Below are 21,971 nucleotides of genomic sequence, written 5' to 3' on the forward strand. Positions count from 1 at the left end.
TTTTAGCGCCTGGCAACATAGACGCTCGTTGGCGCGAGCGAGCAGTATGGGTACAATGATAGAATAACATGTATTTGTAAATTTATTTTGCAATGCTCGCGCACGCGATACGACCGGTGTGGTAGGCATGTTAGGCTTCGGCAATATACCGTTTGTACCGTATCCGGGGTATACCGAAATACCAACGATATGATTTTGAATACCGTTAATACAGCAGCAGCTCGCGGGATGGTGTGCTTCACCACTGCTTATAACTAACTATAAGTTATTTATAAATATAACAAATCTAACATACATGATATCCAGCTATGCATTTGGTTTGCTAACTTGCTATCTAAGTGGTTAGATGTCATGATCAAGCTTATTGGTTACAGCAGAGACATTCAATCCCCTCCTGGATCAAGATCCCTGTTGCCTACATTGTTTTGTGCTTCCACATTTTTTTTATTTATTGCGCCCCTTGTGTGCACTTCCGGTAATACGTATACCCCGGTATGATACAGAAACGGTATGACAGTATGAAAATCTAGATACCACCCAACCCTAGTATGAGGGGGGGGGGGGGGGGGGGGACTCTGCCACTCATGTGGAGTGTGAGGGCACACTCGTAGAATTTTGGGCCGATTTTCTTAATTTTAGGCTCAAAAGAAGAGCATCGTCCTCTTATATCTGGTAGACTAGCTGGAGAGAAGGGGAGGAAGAAATTTTGAAATTAAGTAGAGTTTCCCCTTCTCAGTCATTAGCCTATTTGTTAGCAACATTTGTATGCAAATCTGCAATTCTGGAGCCCTATTTTACCAGTAAAATTCATGCAACAAATTCATGCCAATCATTGGTTTAGGTATTACACAACAAAATACCTTTATGATGCATTCCTACTTGGATACAGTGCCTTGAGAAAGTATTCGGCCCCCTTGAACTTTGCGACCTTTTGCCACATTTCAGGCTTCAAACATAAAGATATAAAACTGTATTTTTTTGTGAAGAATCAACAACAAGTGGGACACAATCATGAAGTGGAACGACATTTATTGGATATTTCAAACTTTTTTAACAAATCAAAAACTGAAAAATTGGGCGTGCAAAATTATTCAGCCCCCTTAAGTTAATACTTTGTAGCGCCACCTTTTGCTGCGATTACAGCTGTAAGTCGCTTGAGGTATGTCTCTATCAGTTTTGCACATCGAGAGACTGACATTTTTTCCCATTCCTCCTTGCAAAACAGCTCGAGCTCAGTGAGGTTGGATGGAGAGCATTTGTGAACAGCAGTTTTCAGTTCTTTCCACAGATTCTCGATTGGATTCAGGTCTGGACTTTGACTTGGCCATTCTAACACCTGGATATGTTTATTTTTGAACCATTCCATTGTAGATTTTGCTTTATTTTTTGGATCATTGTCTTGCTGGAAGACAAATCTCCATCCCAGTCTCAGGTCTTTTGCAGACTCCATCAGGTTCTTCCAGAATGGTCCTGTATTTGGCTCCATCCATCTTCCCAACAATGTTAACCATCTTCCCTGTCCCTGCTGAAGAAAAGCAGGCCCAAACCATGATGCTGCCACCACCATGTTTGACAGTGGGGATGGTGTGTTCAGCTGTGTTGCTTTTATGCCAAACATAACGTTTTGCATTGTTGCCAAAAAGTTCAATTTTGGTTTCATCTGACCAGAGCACCTTCTTCCACATGTTTGGTGTGTCTCCCAGGTGGCTTGTGGCAAACTTTAAACGACACTTTTTATGGATATCTTTAAGAAATGGCTTTCTTCTTGCCACTCTTCCATAAAGGCCAGATTTGTGCAATATACGACTGATTGTTGTCCTATGGACAGAGTCTCCCACCTCAGCTGTAGATCTTTGCAGTTCATCCAGAGTGATCATGGGCCTCTTGGCTGCATCTCTGATCAGTCTTCTCCTTGTATGAGCTGAAAGTTTAGAGGGACGGCCAGGTCTTGGTAGATTTGCAGTGGTCTGATACTCCTTCCATTTCAATATTATCGCTTGCACAGTGCTCCTTGGGATGTTTAAAGCTTGGGAAATCTTTTTGTATCCAAATCCGGCTTTAAACTTCTTCACAACAGTATCTCGGACCTGCCTGGTGTGTTCCTTGTTCTTCATGATGCTCTCTGCGCTTTTAACGGACCTCTGAGACTATCACAGTGCAGGTGCATTTATACAGAGACTTGATTACACACAGGTGGATTGTATTTATCATCATTAGTCATTTAGGTCAACATTGGATCATTCAGAGATCCTCACTGAACTTCTGGAGAGAGTTTGCTGCACTGAAAGTAAAGGGGCTGAATAATTTTGCACGCCCAATTTTTCAGTTTTTGATTTGTTAAAAAAGTTTGAAATATCCAATAAATGTCGTTCCACTTCATGATTGTGTCCCACTTGTTGTTGATTCTTCACAAAAAAATACAGTTTTATATCTTTATGTTTGAAGCCTGAAATGTGGCAAAAGGTCGCAAAGCTCAAGGGGGCCGAATACTTTCGCAAGGCACTGTATGTTAGATGAAACAACTTATTTCTTGAATAGGTATAAGTCTGGAGCCCTCCTGTACCCAACAACACTAACACACATCCACATACTCTAAACACACATACTCTCTGACACACATGCACATTTATACACACAGATTTGTGTGTTTCTGTGTCTGGGTACAGTAAGTTGTTTTACCACATTGTGTCTGACACAGAACGTGTTCATTCCCCCTGCAGTTATTAGAACAGCATGTTTCTCAGTATGTTCACTCCCAGTACAACCACAGTCCAGATCTAGCAACACACATAGACATCCTCCATTAAGTCTACTCTGATACAGGCTCTGCATGAAAACCTATTAAACACAGACACCAGATCTTTCATGCCAGGGCTAATATGGGTGGGAAAGCAGACTGGGTTCATACTCCCTCACTCACTCACTCACTCACTCACACATAGAGAGAGAGAGCTTCTACCACTAAGCCATAAGACTACTAAATAGTTAACCAATAGCTACCCGGACTATCTGCATTGACCATGTTTGCACTCTTGACTCATCACTGCTGCTACTGTTTATTATCTATCCTGTTGCCTAGTCACTTTACCCCTAACTATATGTACATACGGTGGGGCAAAAAAGTATTTAGTCAGCCACCAATTGTGCAAGTTCTCCCACTTAAAAAGATGAGAGAGGCCTGTAATTTTCATCATAGGTACACTTCAACTATGACAGACAAAATGAGAAGAAAAAAATCCAGAAAATCACAATGTAGGATTTTTAATGAATTTATTTGCAAATTATGGTGGAAAATAAGTATTTGGTCAATAACAAAAGTTTATCCCAATACTTTGTTATATACCCTTTGTTGGCAATGACAGAGGTCAAACTTTTTCTGTAAGTCTTCACAAGGTTTTCACACAATGTTGCTGGTATTTTGGCCCATTCCTCCATGCAGATCTACACTAGAGTAGTAATGTTTTGGGGCTGTCGCTGGGCAACACAGACTTTCAACTCCCTCAAAAGATTTTCTATGGGGTTGAGATCTGGAGACTGGCTAGGCCACTCCAGGACCTTGAAATGCTTCTTACGAAGCCACTCCTTCGTTGCCCCGGCGGTATGTTTGGGATCATTGTCATGGTGAAAGACCCAGCACGTTTCATCTTCAATGCCCTTGCTGATGGAAGGAGGTTTTCACTCAAAGTCTCACGATACATGGCCCCATTCATTCTTTCCTTTACACAAATCAGTCGTCCTGGTCCCTTTGCAGAAAAACAGCCCCAAAGCATGATGTTTCCACCCCCATGCTTCACAGTAGGTATGGTGTTCTTTGGATGCAACTCAGCCTTCTTTGTCCTCCAAACACAACAAGTTGAGTTTTTACCAAAAAGTTATATTTTGGTTTCATCTGACCATATGACATTCTCACAATCTTCTTCAGGATCATCCAAATGCTCTCTAGCAAACTTCAGACGGGCCTGGACATGTACTAGCTTAAGCAGGGGGACACATCTGGCACTGCAGGATTTGAGTCCCTGGTGGCGTAGTGTGTTACTGATGGTAGGCTTTGTTACTTTGGTCCCAGCTCTCTGCAGGTCATTCACTAGGTCCCCCTGTGTGGTTCTGGGATTTTTGCTCACCGTTCTTGTGATCCCTTTGACCCCACGGGGTGAGATCTTCCGTGGGTCCCCAGATCGAGGGAGATTATCAGTGGTCTTGTATGTCTTCCATTTCCTAATAATTGCTCCCACAGTTGATTTCTTCAAACCAAGTTGCTTACCTATTGCAGATTCAGTCTTCCCAGCCTGGTGCAGGTCTACAATTTTGTTTCTGGTGTCCTTTGACAGCTCTTTGGTCTTGGCCATAGTGGAGTTTGGAGTGTGACTGTTTGAGGTTGTGGACAGTTGTCTTTTATACTGATAACAAGTTCAAACAGGTGCCATTAATACAGGTAACGAGTGGAGGACAGAGGAGCCTCTTAAAGAAGAAGTTACAGGTCTGTGAGAGCCAGAAATCTTGCTTGTTTGTAGGTGACCAAATACTTATTTTCCACCATAATTTGCAAATAAATTCATAAAAAATCCTACAATGTGATTTTCTGGATTTTTTTTCTCATTTTGTCTGTCATAGTTGAAGTGTACCTATGATGAAAATTACAGGCCTCTCTCATCTTTTGAGGTGGGAGAACTTGCACAATTGGTGGCTGACTAAATACTTTTTTGCCCCACTGTATCTACCTCAATTCCCTCATACCCCTGCACATCGACTCGGTACTGGTACCCCATGTACAGTATATAGCCAAGTTATTCAAGTTACTCATTGTGTAGTTATTCCTCGTGTATTTATATGTTTTTTCTCTCTGGATTGTTGGGAAAGGCCTGTAAGTAAGCATTTCACTGGTAGTCTACACCTGTTGTATACCAAGCATGTGACAAATACGATTTGATTTGACATACAGCTTCATACTGGTCTGTTGCTCTACTCCGGCTTCCCTTCTATAGCTCAGGGTATTTATGTATTTATATTTGAACTGTTAGATAATGGTCTCACTGGGGATATCCCTCTTCCATCAGGAGGAAACCGGAAGCTGCCAGCAGCCATTTTCCCCCCAGGGCGACTCATGTTACAGGATTGTTTAACATGTTCTAAGGGTGCGTTTTTATGACATCAGCATGGAGTCAAAGTCAACATGAGCATTTTATTACTCTCCCGTTGCTAATGATAACAATTTTATTTGTATATCACTTTTCATCTACTACCATTTTCAAAGGGTTTTCCAATGCATGTGTAAGAGTAAACCACCAATGGCAGGGTAAAAGACCAATAGGTATTATAATAACATAGACATGAAGAAAGAAAATAAAAATGTTCCAAGGAGCAGTAATGTTGAAAAGGAATGTTGGACAATCTATCATATGGGATATCCTAGTAGTGAGAACAGTGTTGATAGCTGCATATTTGTTTTCAATAAAGAGCCAATCATAGCCACGCACCAATAAACAGGTCAGGCCTCAGGGAGGTGACATCACCAGTAACCAATAGGAGTTTAGATCAGGAGTGTCTGACCTCATTAACAGCCAATCAGGTCCCAGAACCCGAGCTAAGGGCACCATTCCAAATCAGTGTGTCTAGGGTCACACCACCAGCAGTAGTTGTTGGTAACACGGTTAGCCTGTTTGTGTGTGGATGTCTGAGGGCAGAACTACGACGCAGAATGACTGTACTGATACTGATGACCGTGTGCTGTAGTAGCTGTTATTGACCTTTGACTTCGTAAACAACACCAGCTGCCAAGAGATTTTACTATCCTCTGAGTGGGTGATGTCACACAGTAGCAGCATTGACTGACTAGAAAGGAACCAGGATTGGAAACTTCCTCTGTGATACAGGATTTCCTTTTGGGGTAGAACACCACTGTGTGGCCATTAGATAGTGTTAAACTGGGTTTGTTGTTGAAAGCAAGACACACAGAGATGTCATCCTCTATCTTTCTTTCTCTTGTCTCTCTCGCTCTTTCTCTGACCCCATCACCAATCAGTGTGTGCCCTCAGAGGCTCTATCAATGTGTATAACACTGGAACAAATAAACGCCCTGCCATTACATACACAGTAGTCTATTTTAGAGGAGATGCTATCTATTCCTCTGGAAGGCTGGGAGGGAGAATAGTTTCAAAGGAGAGAGGGGGATGTAGAGAAAGCATCTCTACTCCACTGAAGCTAAATGGACCTTGGGAGAGTTGGCTTTGCCCCTGAGAGCTTGGTGGAGGAATGCTACCCTGCACTCAACCCTCCACCTGACCCCTTGTACCCTCTCCCCTGACCCTCGCCTCCTCCTTCTCCAGCTGGGCTTTGTGGCCAGGGGTCTTCCTTGGCAGTGCCCAGCCTGGCTTGGTACAGGGCAGGCCAGTGTCCAACATGCCAGTGTAGCCTTCTGGAAGAGAAGACAGGGGAAATGCCAACAAGCATGCCCCAGAGCTTTGTTGCACTGCCAAGACACAGTCAAAACCTGACAGGACATATCTCAATAAATCTCTCTTTTTCATATTATTTTCTCCTGCTCTCTCTCTCTAACAGTAATGGAGTGAGTTGTTTTTATACTGGAGCCAGAGAGGGGTAGTACCAATGTTCTAACTTCCTGTTTTCTGACTATCGCCTTTGTTTACCGAAACACAGTTGTTTACACAAGGAAGTTCACCTTGGATTACATTTTCCTCTCTATTCTCTCTCTCTCTCTCTTTCTCGCTCTCTTTCTCTCTCTCTCTCTCTCTCTCTCTCTCTCTCTCTCGCTCTCTTTCTCGCTCTCTTTCTCTCTCTCTCTCTCTCTCTCGCTCTCTCTCTCGCTCTCTTTCTCGCTCTCTCGCTCTGAGCCAATGCAGTCCTGTCAGCAGGATGAGGAATGTTCTCAGTCTCCATAATGTATTTCATTTGTCAGAACATTTTATGGCTGAATGTTGACCCTGTCCAACTGAAAGGCTACATCCTAAATCTCCTAGAGAGAGTGAAATAAATAAAAGAGGAGGGACATAGAGAGAAATGTAGACACAGAGGGAGAGAAACAGAGACGATGAAAACAAAATGTAGACAGAGCAGACAGCAGACGTAGGGAAAGGAGAGCAAACTGGAATGTGATAACAATAGGGGTGGGAGGTGAATTCAGACTCCTAGACTGCCCAGTCTGCCTGGGTATGAATAGTGTATGCAGTAAATTCTGACCGGGTCACAGTTTCTGCCTGTTTTGATTTAGTATCCATCCACCATCCATGGCACCACAAGTTATTTAGACTAGACTGAGCAGGGCTGAACTGTGCCAGTTTACTGAGAGAAATACATGCTGAGGCTGGCTGGCTCACTGACATTAACTTCTTTGAGACGATGTGAAAAAGCGCTTTTTAACTGTAGTCCATTATCATTATTTTTTATGAAGGACCAGCTACAGAGAGTGTATACGTTTTTAACTTTATAACTGTCATCTCCATGACTACACTGTCTGGACCAATGACAGTATCTTGCTGTGTCATCGCTTTGGGACCAATTTGTTTGGTGAAGAAATATTCGGAAGCGTTGTTTGGTGCTAAAACTGTCCAGATGGTCTGCTTGCCTGAGCATGAGAGAGAGAAAGAGAGAGATGTTGCCCTGTAGGATACATTCATGCTGTGCCCTTCCAGAATGTTCTGAGACTCTGTGCTGTGTCCTTCCAGAATGTTCTGAATGTCTGTGCTTTGTCCTTCTGTAATGTTCTGAGAGTCTGTGCTGTGTCCATCCAGAATATTCTGAGAGTCTGTGCTGTGTCCTTCCAGAATGTTCTGAGAGTTTGTGCTGTGCCTGTGTGTGAGCCCAGAGTGTTAAGTTCTGAAATGTGCTAAGAGGAGGCAGTGGCTCCTTTTCTACGCTTTCCCAATCTCTCCCTCTTTCTCTCTCTGCTGTTCATTCACTCCCTTTAGGATGCCCAGGAAACCCACACCACTCAGGATTAGCCTCCGATTACAACAAAATGCACAACTATCAAATCAAACTATTTGTCACATGCGCCCGAATACAACAGGTGAAGTAGACCTTACTGTGAAATGCATACTTACGAGCCCTTAACCAACAATGCAGTTCAAGAAATAGAGTTAAGAAAATATTTTCGAAATAACATAAAAAAATAAATAAAAGTAACACAATAAAATAACAATAACAAGCCTATATACAGGGGGTACTGAGTCATTGTGCGGGGGTACAGGTTAGTCGAGGTAATTTGTACATGTAGGGAGGGGTAAAGTGACTATGCATAGATAATAAACAGCGAGTAGCAGCAGTGTAAACACAAAGGGGGTCAATGTAAATAGTCCGGGTGGCCATTTGATTAATTGTTCAGCAGTCTTATGGCTTGAGGGTAGAAGCTGTTAAGGAGCCTTTAGGACCTAGACTTGGCGCTCCGGTACCGCTTGCCGTGCGGTAGCAGAGAGAACAGTCTATGACTTGGGTGACTGGAGTCTTTGACCATTTTTTGGGCTTTCCTCTGACACCGCCTGGTATAGATGTCCTGGATGACTGGAAGCTTGGCCCCAGTGATGTAGTGGGACGTTCGCACTACCCTCTGCCTTGCAGTCGGAGGCCGAGCAGTTGCCATACCAGGCAGTGATGCAACCATGCTCTCAATGGTGCAGCTGTAGAACCTTTTGAGGATCTGAGGATCCATGCCAAATCTTTTCAGTCTCCTGAGGGGGAATAGGTTTTGTCATGCCCTCTTCCCGACTGTCTTGGTGTGCTTCGACCATGTTAGTTTGTTGGTGATGTGGACACCAAGGAACTTGAAGCTCTCAACCTGCTCCACTGCAGCCCCGTCGATGAGAATGGAGGCGTGCTTGGTCCTCTTTTTCCTGTAGTCCAAGATCAGCTCCTTTTGTCTTGCTCACGTTGAGGGAGAGCTTATTGTCTTGGCACCACACTGTCAGGTCTCTGACCTCCTCCCTATAGGCTGTCTCATCATTGATGGTGATCAGGCCTACCACTGTTGTGTTGCAGCAAACTTAATTAATGATGGTGTTGTAGTCGTGGGTGAACAGTGAGTACAGAGGGGGACTGAGCACGCACCCCTGAGGGGTCCGCATCATGGGCGCTCTCATGTGTGTCAGGGTTGTTCTCAATTCAGAATTTAATTGAGAATGCCTCATAAATGAAAATGTTTTTTTTTTTTTACTTCACCTTTATTTAATCAGGTAAGCTAGTTGAGAACAAGTTCTCATTTACAACTGTGACCTGGCCAAGATAAAGCAAAGCGGTGCGACACAAACAACAACACAGAGTTACACATGGAATAAACAAGCGTACAGTCAATAACACAATAGGGGGAAAAAGTCTATATACATTGTGTGCAAATGGCGTGAGGAGGTAAGGCAATAAATAGGCCATAGTAGCGAAGTAATTACAATTTAGCAAATTAAACCTGGAGTGATAGATGAGCAGATGGTGATGTGCAAGTAGAAATACTGGTGTGCAAAAAAGCAGAAAAGTAAATAAAGACTTTATGGGCATGAGGTAGGTAGATTGGATGGGTATTTACAGATGGGCTATGTACAGCTGCAGCGATCGGTTAGCTGCTCAGATAGCTGATGTTTAAAGTTAGTGAGGGAAATATAAGTCTTCAGCTTCAGCGATTTTTGCCATTTTTTCTAGTCATTGGCATCAGAGAACTGGAAGGAAAGGCAGCCAAAGGAGGTGTTGGCTTTGGGGATGACCAGTGAGATGTACCTGCTGGAGCGCATGCTATGGGTGGGTGTTGTTATCGTGACCAGTGAGCTGAGATAATGCGGCGCTTTACCTAGCATAGACTTATAGATGACCTGGAGCCAGTGGGTCTGGCCACGAATATGTAGCAAGGGCTGGCTGACTAGAGCATACAGGTTGCAGGGGTGGTTGGTATAAGGGGCTTTGGTGACAAAACGAATGGCACTGTGATAGACTGCATCCAGTTTGCTGAGTAGAGTATTGGAAGCTATTTTGTAAATGACATCGCCGAAGTCGAGGATCGGTAGGATAGTCAGTTTTACGAGGGTATGTTTAGAGGCGTGAGTGAAGGAGGCTTTGTTTGCGAAATAGGCTTTAAATAGATTTAATTTTGGATTGGAGATGTTTAATATGAGTTTGGAAGGAGAGTTTGCAGTCTAGCCAGACACCTAGGTAAATTCAATTCTTGAATTTGAACTGAGGTAGTAAACAGGATACAGTCAAATTTGAATTAAAGGAAATGTTATTGTATTCAGTGAAATTCTACTACCTCTTCTATTCTATATTAGGTGAAGTCTATGTACACCTGAGTGGTGCAGCTGTCTAAGGCACTGCATCTCAGTGCTAGATGCGTCACTACAGACCCTGATTCGATTCCAGGCTGTATCACAACCGGCAGTGATTGGGAGTACCATAGACACCGCACAATTGGCTGAGCATCGTTAGGGTTTGGCCGTCATTGTAAATATCAATAGGTTCTTAAATGACTTGCCTAGTTGAAAAAATATACACTGAGCACACCCCCTTTTGCCCTCAGAACAGCCTCAATTTGTCGGAGCATGGACTCTACAAGGTGTCAAAACCATTCCTCAGGGATTCTGGCCCTTGTTGACTTCAATGCTCCCAACAGTTATGTCAAGTTGGCTGGATGTCCTTTAGGTTGTGGACCATTCTTCATACACATGGGAAACTGTCAAGCGTGAAAAACGCAGCAGTGTTTCGGTTCTTGACACAAACCAGTGTGCCTAGCACCTACTACCATACTCCACTCAAAGGCACTTTGGCACACACACAATCCATGTCTCAGTTGTCTGAAGGTTAAAAAATCCTTCTTTAACCTGTTTCATCCCCTTCATCTAGAATGATTGAAGTGGATTTAACAAGTGACATCAATAATGTGTCGTAGCTTTCACCTGGATTCACCTGGTCAGTCTGTCATGGACAGAGCAGGTGTTCTTAATGTTTTGTACATCTTTTACATAAAACATCACACATGTCATTATATTGATTTGCACTGAATTACATTCTACTTCCTGTTACTCAAATTCACATTTATTCAATTTGATTTTCAACTCATCAGTTGAATGTGAGTAAATTCCCAGATTCAGAATTGAGCACAATCCTGGTGTGTGTGGTGTGTGAGTTGTTGATGGGGTAGTCAGTGAATGCCAGGCAGCCTCTGTTTCTCCATCTGTGTAAAAGTGACTGCCAGCCTGTCAGTATGGGCCTCTAAGGACCAAACATTATCAGAGAGAGAAGGGGAGAAAGGGGGAGGAGCTTATCATGTCCTGTGTTAACTCCTGTGTTTTATCACTGCGTGACCAGCTTTAAGATGAGTGACCAGCTTTAAGATGAGTCCCTGGTGTCATAAACCGTTATTGTTATTGTCAGGGCCAGGAACAGCTGAAGGAGGGTTGAGTTAAATCATTCCCCCATGCTATATTGTGACTGGCTCTATCTACGAACCCCCTCGTCTAGTCAATGTTCTGCTGCCCTAGTATGAGACCTCTGTGTGTTTACAATAATTGACATATCTGTGCTTCCTCTCTACATGATCACGTCTCATTCTGTTATTGAATGTTCCCCTCCCTAGCCACATTCACACCCTCTATAATAGTCAACACCCTGTTCTGTCTATGGCGATGGAGGAGTGATCGCCCCTCTCTACTCTATATCAGCCTTTCATGCTTCTGGATGAGGCCTGTGTGTGTGTTTATCTCTAACTTCCTACTGGGATAGCCCCTCAAGGAGCCATTGCCCCTGTAAGAGATGGTCAGATAGGGCCAACGTTATTAAAGTCTAGTGTGAATACTTTAAAAATGCAATCTCCTTTCCTTTTCCCCAAGCGTGGGTTGAAATGGCCAGTGACTCTTGGGCTCCCCCATGTGATGTGACTTTGTACCACAAGGCAGAGCTACAGAATGTGTTCCATGTAGTGGTGTGTCACTGAGCTGTATATGGAGGCTGTTGCAAGGGAGATTTATGACTAGAATATAGGCCACAGACTTAGCAAATGATTAACTTCTATGTTGTAGAACGATGGCTGTAACATGTGATCAGAGGCCAAGGCTGTTTCTCTTTTACACACACACACACACACACACACACACACACACACACACACACACACACACACACACACACACACACACACACACACACACACACACACACACACACTCCTCTGAATACATTTCCTCCTCCCACACTTTAAAACAAATGCTTCATTTCCTCTAATGCGTTTTCTTTGTTATACCTATGCTTACCAGTTAAAGTGGTTTTATGAATATATTACAAACAGAGAAGACTTCTGTTTTTATGAGTACAATAACACAAAACAAATAAATATGCTCCATTGTCAAGCCTCTTCAAATCTCCTGTCAGTTGCTGTAGTTCCTGGAGGGGTCATGCTATCTGTTGGTATGCAGGATTGACTAAGTGGGACGTCTGAGGGGAAACCAATTTTCCACATTCAATCTTCCTGCAGGCGGCTGCTTTCATGACAATGAAGGCAGCCCAGAGCCCAGCACTGTAGGGTGCATCTGGATATGAATAAGGGGTTATGCAAGCATGCAGTAACAATAGCTACATATCCATTTGTAAGAGAAAGTGTGATTTCGGTGTCAGTGAAATATTGCAGTATGCATTTACACTACATGACCAAAAGTGTGTGGACTCCTGCTCATCTCATTCCAAAATCATGGTCATTAATATGGAGTTGGTCCCCTTATTGCTGCTACAACAGCCTCTACTCTTCTGGGAAGGCTTTTCACTAGATGTTGGAACATTGCTGCGGGGACTTGCTTCCATTAAGGCCCCAAGAGCATTAGTGTGGTCAGGCACGGATGTTGGGTGATTAAGCATGGCTCGCAGTCGGCGTTCCAATTCATCCCAAAGGTGTTCAATGGGGTTGAGGTCAGGCCAGCCAAGTTCTTCCACACCGATCTCAACAAACCATTTCTTTATGGACCTCGCTTTGTGCACAGGAGCATTGTCCTGCTGAAAAAGGAAAGGGCCTTCCCCAAACTGTTGCCACAAAGTTGGAAGTGCAGAATCGTCTAGGATGTCATTTTATGCTGTGGCTTTAAGATTTCCCTTCACTAGAACTAAGGGACCTAGCCCGAACCATGAAAAACAGCGCTAGACCATTAATCCTCCTCCACCAAACTTTACAGTTGGCACTATGTATTCTGGCAGGTAGTGTTCTCCTTGCATCCGCCAAACCCAGATTCATCCGTCGGACTGCCAGATGGTGAAGCGTAATTCATCACCCCAGAAAACGTGCTTTCACTGCTCCAGAGTCCAACGGCGGCAAGCTTTACACCACTCAAGCTGAAGCTCGGCATTGCGCATGGTGATCTTAGGCTTGTGTGCTGCTGCTCGGCCATGGTACACCTGTCAACAACGGGTTTGGCTGGAATAGCCGAATCCACTCATTTGAAGGGGTGTCCACATACTTGTATATACAGTATAGTGTATTTAGGCTACAGTGTGTGCTTTTATAGGTGTGAAATGCATACTAGCATGTGTTTGTGTGCGTGGGTCTGAATGTAAGTGTACTGTACAGTATGTGTAAGTGTTAGTTGCTGAGCTCCCTGTCTAACGGCTGACCTGTTGTTCTCTCCTCCGGCCTGTTGGGGGTAGTGTTCCTGAGGACCCATAAGAGTCTGGAGTCTGTGGATCCTCAGTTCACCATGAGGAGGAAGATGGAACAGCTGAGAGAAGAGCTGGAGCTGATGGAACAACTCAGAGAGGTGAGAGCTTCTCTGTCAATCTCTTTCTCTCCCTCACTCTCGTCTGGAAGTCAACTCCCCATCCACGAGCATTATGTCCTCGGTTTGTGCATGTGTTAAGGTGTATGTTTTGACCCCTCTTACCCCTCCTGTCTTCCCTCAGAGTATAGAGAGCAGACTGAAGGTGGCTCTTCCTGAAGACCTGGGCTCCTCCCTCATGGACGGGGTGGTGCTCTGCCATCTGGCTAATCACATTCGCCCACGCTCCGTGGCCAGCATCCATGTGCCCTCGTCCGCTGTGGTATGTCTGGGGGTCAATGAGGGGTTGAAGAGGGATAAGTAGGAATGGGTGATTCTTTGTGTTATAGACAGTTATAGTCTGTGTTGAGCTATGTGTTCTATGTGTGACTCCATAGCCCAAACTCAGCATGGCCAAGTGTCGGAGGAACGTGGAGAACTTCCTGGATGCCTGTAGGAAGATGGGCGTTCCCGAGGTGAGACACTCCTGTCTGTTAGATAGTGGCACCTTGACCCTGAATCAGCCACTCTATTTCAGATTCACCTGTTAGAGTTGGGATTTGACTGAAGGAAACTGATCCTTGATCTGTTAAGTTTGAATAAATGCTACAGTGCATCATTGGGGTTGGAATCTAGTTGTGGGTGGGCTGATTAGGGATCAGTGAAGCAAACAGCCTGTAGAGGACACAGATACGAAACACACTAGAATGGAGCATCAGAAAGGGCTAGATGCTAGTGCTGGGATGAAACTGGACCATTTGACAAGTCTACAACTTCTTTAGGTTATACAGTAATAGTTAGTTCTCGGATATGTATTTGACATTGGGACCAAACCCCTTTTATAATCATCACCTTTAAACAATCTTCCCAGTCAGAGCACAGAGTTTGATCCCAGAACTGGCACCTCCCACTACCTCCTCTGAAAGAGAGAGAGAAAGTTATGACACAAACATTAGAGCTCCATCATCATCATTACACTGGACTGTACAGGCTTTGGGCTTCCTCTATGGTGTACCAAATGACCAGTGGTACACTTTTAAACTTTGACCCGGCTCTTGCCTGTTTCTGACCCCAGCGTGTGCCAAAGACAAAAATGAGTTTAACGGGAGCTGGTGTGCTCATGTCATTTACTTGACTAAAACATTTTGTGTGTGTATGGGTTGGTAACATAGGACTTGGCGACTGCACTTCCTGAGTTGGATCATTAAGAAATGCTGATGACACCAAGTCAAACCAACTTTGCCACGGTTGCACACCAGCTGGCTGAAGCTAATTGGCAAAATTATTTGTCTAACTCCTCACACCTGTGAACACTCATTAAGAAATGCTAGCAACCATGGCTGAATTCAAACGTGAATTGGTGTGACCGTGAACCAATTCACGTTTGAATTCAGCCATGGTTGCTAGCATTTCTTAATGAGTGTTCACAGGTGTGAGGAGTTAGACAAATAATTTTGCCAATTAGCTTCAGCCAGCTGGTGTGCAACCATGGCAAAGTTGGTTTGACTTTGGATAGCCTATCTCTAGGGATAGTTAGGGACCATCAATAATTACACAATGTAAATGGGGCAATATTTTCATGTTGGACATCTTTTAGTTGTCTCATCGAATGCTTTCAATATTTGTATACCACTTTTTACAATTTATAGTTGGTTTGAGGTTTAAGTCATTGAAATTTGGAGCTATTGACCTTTTAAAATATTGTCTCAAGTACATTGTGTAATTTACTGATGGTCCCTAACTAGCCCCAAAGGGATATTGAATTTCAAACCAAATTGATCATCAGGGCATTAAGATCGGTCTTGTGCAGCTGCGCTCCGAATTGATGGTTACTTGGGTGCTGTGGGAATGTGGGTAGGATTAAAATAAACCCAACCCCACAGAAAACTGTTACAGTACCCTTAATTCCGTGACATACGATTATTTCCTATCATCTTTATGACCAACATTATCCTGTTTACACTTTGTAGTCAATTTTGACACTAGAATAGATGTTTTTGACTCCTTTCGATGCCACATAGGCCATTTTCAAAACGATAAGTTTCATTTTAGGGACAATCGCTCTTTAATAAGTGTGCTTGTGTGTGAGTATCAAATTGGCCCAGTGACCCTAGCTCCTCGTTGCTATGTGATTGCTCCTTTTAGTAAATATATTCAATAATTATGACCATTATTTCTGTCGCCCAGTGATTACATATACAGTAGCAGTGGGACACATTCTTTGGTCATACCCTAGTATAGTAACCACAGCTGTGATTGTGTTTAAAGGATTCTCTCTTCACTCAATGAGCCTGGTCGAAACCTCACACTACAAAAGTTGCCTTTCAGTCACTGTGTTTGAGTAGCCTGATGGGACTGTACATTAGAATGCAAAGTATCACCATTACCAACAGTGAGACCGTCTGAGACCTCTTGGCTGCTTCCTTAGACCTCCTGCTTGCTTGCTGTTGCTAGTCTGGTTTTGCTTGTGTAACCTGGCCCTAGCCAACTTGTAATCCTACTGCTTGCTGGCTGAAATGTCGCTGCCTCACTGAAACAGGTGCTTTATGCTGGATTGAAAGCTAATGCTAGCAAATGCAAGTGAAGGTGTAGCTGGCAGACACCGACCGCACCCTCATTGCTCCTAACGCTCCACACCACAGCATGGCCTGCTTTCTGAAAGAGAGATAGAGTTCAGTCTCAGTTTGATAAAATGAGTAAGTCACACACTCTCTCTCAAAAAGCAGCCCTGCACATTGCCCTGGTAACCCACGCCTGCGCAGCCCTGCACAAAAAACACACACCTTGACCCCTGACCTCGGTTCCCACTGGTTAATATCCTGCTTTGTTTCTCTCTGTTCTGTTTTCCTGCCGGACCACCCTCTATCTTCCTTCTCTTCTTCTCCCCTGAATCCCCTCCCCTTATTTCTCTTTTCTTGGCACTCCCTTCCCATTTTCTTCCTCTTCTTTGTTCTGGTATTTTTTCTCCTATGTGTTGTTCTTCCCCCTCATTATTCTCCTCCACTTCTATCTGGCTGTATTTCTCTTCTTCATCCACAAAATTCTTTGATGTTCCTATGTGAGCCCCTTCCTTTCTATCTTTATCATTCTCTTCCCCCCATTCTCCATTCATCCCTCCAACTTCTTTTCCTTTTTCCAATCCTTCTCCCTTCACCTTCATTTACATTGTATGTTACCTCCTCCGCTCCTCTTTGGGCCCTCAGTCGTCCCTCTGCTCAGCATATGACATCATCCAGTGTCACCTGCGGCCGATCCGTGTCACCGTGTGTGCCCTGGTCGCCATGGAGACCCCCACAGAGGGGAGGAACTCAGACAGACAGGGGGAGGACCCGAGTCCAAACCCAAGCCCTGCCCCAGTGGTGTCTACACAGGTCGCCTTGGTTCCGTCTCCCGCCTGGCAGCCCTGGGACCTGATTGGCTCGAGCCTAGTACATGTGTTCTGTCTCCTCCTGCTGTTTGTGGCCTATAGCTGGAGCGAGCTGACGTAATGCCACCTGTCAATCTCCTGTCAAAGCCCCCCCTCCCGCATGTGCCAACACATCTCCGTCCGCAATCCTCCTCTTTCTTCAACCTCGTTTCTGTGCTCTTCTTCTCTGCCCAGAAAAAGCTGCTGACTCACTCACCTAGTGTGTCTCTCACACACACTTTTATTCATGCACACATTACAGATGCACACCAATAAACTCCAATAAATACCAACTCACAACCTCACACACATGCATTCATATACTGTCCCCATCAATACTGCACATTCCAACTGTTGAAAGAATCCTGGAGCTTGTACACAAGGGGTTTACCGGAAGACTCTTTACAACTCTTTGGCCAATGTGTCAAATCAAGCCTATCATGTTGGACTCTTGGCTTTATTAATGCCCTCTAGGTTCACAGACCGGGTTGTATGGGGTCATACACTGTCTCTTGGTTCCATACAGCCTATCTAGTTTGGGTCCAGGTAAGCACAGAGCATTAATAGGGTTCCTCTATCAAGCTGGATCTTGGCACTTTTTTGTAGCATTGGTTTCTCTCTTCAAGACACATCAAATACAGGTACAATACTGTCTGCTCAAAGGAAATAGTAAAGCTCAATAGTGATGCCATCTATGACACAAAGACACAACAAACAGTGTATCAGTTTGGACCTAATAAACACACCACTTATGACTAGACTGTAAAATGTCACTACAGAACACTGCCACTAAATAAGGTTCAATAATCACGTCACTACGGCACATCTTTACCACCCGACCATCTACAGGTAACTACCAAAATAATGGAAAGGCTTGAGTAAATGATGGATACAAAATATATTGAAAGCAGATGCTTCCACACAGGTGTGGTTCCTGAGTTAATTAAGCAATTAACATCCCATAGGGTCATGTATAAAAAGGCTAGACAGGCCATTATTTTGGCTACTATGGCGATGTCCCCATAGGATGACAGAGCACAAGTGATCACTGAGTGGTTTGATGAGCATGAAAACGATGTAAACCATATGCCATGGCCCTCTCACTCCCCAGATCTCAATCAAATTTAACACTTATGGGAGATTCTGGAGCGGCGCCTGAGACAGCGTTTTCCACCACCATCAACAAAACCCCAAATTATGATGTTTTTTTGTGGAAGAATGGTGACGCATCCCTCCAATAGAGTTCCAGACAGTTGTAGAATCTATGCCAAGGTGCATTGAAGTTGTTCTGGCTCGTGATGGCCCAACACCCGATTAAGACCCTTTATGTTGGCGTTTCCTTTATTTTGGAAGTTACCTGTACGTAACTTTCATATCGCTATAGTTGATTTACCCTGGGGGAGTTACATGACTACAGTATGTAGAAGTTTTGGGCCGACTATTGTATTATTGTCGTGGTTCAGACTGTAGACTTATTTTCTTACTTTAAAACCTCATGAAGATACATTGGATGGAAGTTTATTTTACCCAGCGACTGCAATTGGTACGCCGTTATACTATTAGTTCTGTGTGTTTTAACTCGGCCATTGCTGTGAGGCTTTATAATGACTTGTATATCTGATGGTGTGAATGGAACTGGTAATAAATGTACAGTTACCACCTCTCCTATTTTGTGTTGCTGTTCTCTGAAGGATGATGCTGTTCAGATTCTTCATAATGGTTATCCAACATACTCCTACACACACCTGTACTGTCTATGTTCCCTCATCACCATCGTTGCATTGAAAGGTCTTGATTTACTTGTGTTTTGTCTGTCCCACTCATTCCCGATCTCCTCCCCCCACTCTGTTTGTCTCTTCTCTGTGGATCCTCCACAGGATAAGCTGTGTCTGCCTCATCACATACTAGAGGAGAAGGGTATGATAAAGGTGAGCATGACAGTCCAGGCGCTGGTGGATGAGACTTCAACCAAGCAGGCTCTCTTCACGTGAGAGGGAAGAAGACCAACACACCAACATAGACACACCACTTTGTCAAAGTGAACCAACACAAGTTGCCATTATGCCTTTTCCAAAGGACTGTAGCCTATATCAGTCTTCCTTTCGTGATTCTTACAACCAGGGTTTGAAGTTACACATTGATGCGTGGGGCACCCTGACATTCAAAGCTGACAGGGGTGTCCACATTGATGGTTTTTAATTCTTACGAGAGCATCCAGCAGCCTTGGACACTCCTGTAGCTTGAACCCTGCCTACAACAGCTTCTAGAATGCTGCACCGTGTATGACTATGCATTTCACCCCTCTATTCCTAAGGCCAGGTATATCACCCTCAGTATTGAGAATAAACACCAGACACTCCAATGTAGCGATCTCTCTGCTACAGCTTCCCTATTTCAAGATATTTACAATGAACATGACTGAGAGTATACATTGAAAATAATCCCCCAAATATTTCACTAATAGGTCATATATTTTAGGTTTAGTTCTGTATATTGTATTATGTTTTACTTTTAAATGGATCTCTCACCACCTCTGTAGGGGTTGAAGTATTGTCTTAACATTATGGGAACATTGTGTTTTGGTTGTTGAATCAGGAGTGGTTGTGGGTATGTAACTCAGGGTAGGTGTGGGCTTACTACACTGTCATGCTTCATTCTGTAGCCTGCTTCTCGGTCTATGGTATCACTCTAACATTGTGTGTGTGCCTGACTGCATGCGTGCGTGTCAAAGAGAGTGACAGGAGTCATAGTTAGCCAGAATGAAAAAGGTTTGCATTCCCTAGTACATTGTATACTGCTAAATAACCTTGAAGCGTGGGGTGATGCTGACCATGCTAGGTGGTCATGTAGGACCTACAATGTTAGCATTTAAAAGTAACTGATACATTCACTGATTTAGAGACTGTTAGCAGTATCTGAAGAGTTGATGCTTGAGTACCCAATATCCCACAAAACAGCAGAACACTCCAAAATAAGAATACTAAGTGTGTGTGAGTGAGCAATGGTGTTGGGTTTTGTATTGTACAGATATGCATTTTATACAGCTTGGTATCCAAAGCATAAGCTTTAGCAGTAAAAACAAACAATGTTTCACTGGATAGATTTGACAGTTGCCAAAACTAAACTGTTTTTTCAGAGCACTTGAGACAGCAGTTCATTAAAGCTAGAATCCTTAATTGAAACAATGACAGAGGCCACCCCGACTTTGTTTTGGTAAAAAGCCGAGGGATGGGCCTGAATAAATGTAACCACTCTCAAATTCATAGACAGCTATGAATGCAAGGTCTGACCATCCATGATATAAAAATGAGTTTTAAGCGTGTTTTGAGGCTATACTGTGTTTGTTTACAAACATTGGGAGTAAAACAAGTTTTTATTCTGGGTTCCGATGGGGTACGACAGTTTAACTAAGCTTGTGAGGCATTGGAGTTATTTTCAAGAATCAAAATGGGTATATCATTCATTTATAAATCCAAAAATGGATGTAGCAACTAATGATTCCAGCTTTAATGTTTTTGAATATGGTTTGTACTATTCCAATGATGTAAATGTCTTTAGACGTATGGTAAATGTTATGAAAAGCAGTGATGTGAAGTATCAATGTGGTGGTTCATGCAAGTGGGTTTTGTATTTAGAAAGTATTGTAGTAGTATATTTCTTACTTTATGGGGCAACCCGACCAAATTCACATAGAAATGTGAGGTATAGCTCTGTTATTCTCATTGAAAGGTAGATCTGTTCCATCTACACTATTTCTATGCATTCCGTTCTAATATCTCTAACACCAGCTTCAAACAGCTGAAAATACAATCGTTCTGGAAAATATTTCACAGCGGTTTAGAAAGTACAATGATTATCTACACTATACTGGCTTGTTTTTTCACAAACTGAAATTTGAAACCAGGAAATGGCGAAGCAATTTCTGCACAGTGAATATTTTAAGTCACCACCACACTCCTCAGGCAAAGTGAACATTCTCTTAGCAATGAAATCACTCCAGATCCTGATTCTAATGTAGAATTCAAAGTAACAACACTACTATTTATGTATATAATGTAACTAATATTTAATATAATTTACAATTACTATATATATAAAAAATTATACACCGTAATCCTACTTTAATACTCAAAGTAATTTCCTTTCCACCAAGCTAAATAGAACTACTCAGGTGCTAACATTTGACTACCAGTATCCCTTCTCCCAGTTAACATTTCCTCCTATATTTTGATGATAGAAAATAATGTATAAACTAAAAGGGAAATATGACAAGGATATTTTCTTAGGAGAAAGTGACTGTAGCTTATCGTTTCCTTATGGAGGTTTGGGCCGTGTGCTGCAAACCTGGCAGTTTAGAAACCTACACATTTTCAATACTTTTAGTTCATTGATTAGTCTAGTCAATCCCTCGGGCCTTCAGGTGTGGCTGCCTACAGGCCTGAAATTATCTGCACTTTAAAGAGACTGTTTTGGCAACTGACAAATCTCAGAGCTCCATTTTAAATGTGTGACATTTATTTGAACTACACAAATGTGCTAAATGTTTTTACCAGTGTAACTATTGACTGCTGAGTTGAGCAGTTTTGCCCTTTTCTACCTTTCTGTTTATAGTCCTGAAAGCTTGTACTCAGTTTTGTACTTTGATTGGGAGGAAATGTTTTTTTTAATGTTTAGGTTTCTTAAAATTGACGTACCATTTTGTACCTCTTGTCATATTGGTGTACAGCAATTTGGATTTTATTGCATGAAACACCCCTTTAATGTTGCCTTAACTGCTGTGAATAATGTATATATTTCATCACTATCAGTAAAGACCTTATCTGTAAAAAGCACATCGTCTTATG

The 21,971-nt window shown here is 43.1% G+C and overlaps 1 protein-coding gene across 6 annotated transcripts in view; it reads left to right on the top strand.

Annotated features, from left to right (window-relative positions):
* Positions 1-21,957, top strand: part of LOC110501734 (leucine-rich repeat and calponin homology domain-containing protein 1) — a 103,038-nt gene extending 81,081 nt beyond the window's left edge. For 4 of the 6 annotated variants that reach the window (XM_021579482.2, XM_021579483.2, XM_021579484.2 and 1 more), the window contains 4 exons: positions 13,615-13,724; positions 13,867-14,004; positions 14,120-14,197; positions 16,925-18,791. In XM_021579482.2, the coding sequence (XP_021435157.2) occupies positions 13,615-13,724; positions 13,867-14,004; positions 14,120-14,197; positions 16,925-17,209 (611 nt within the window). In that variant the 3' untranslated portion in view covers positions 17,210-18,791. Of the gene's footprint in view, positions 1-13,614; positions 13,725-13,866; positions 14,005-14,119; positions 14,198-16,924; positions 18,792-19,004 lie in introns of those variants that run through there. The other 2 variants (XM_021579485.2, XM_021579487.2) reach the window with 1 other exon arrangement.
* Positions 21,958-21,971: the final 14 nt, after the last annotated feature.

Source organism: Oncorhynchus mykiss, chromosome 22 (genome assembly GCF_013265735.2).
Source record: "Oncorhynchus mykiss isolate Arlee chromosome 22, USDA_OmykA_1.1, whole genome shotgun sequence".
Lineage (NCBI taxonomy): Eukaryota > Metazoa > Chordata > Actinopteri > Salmoniformes > Salmonidae > Oncorhynchus > Oncorhynchus mykiss.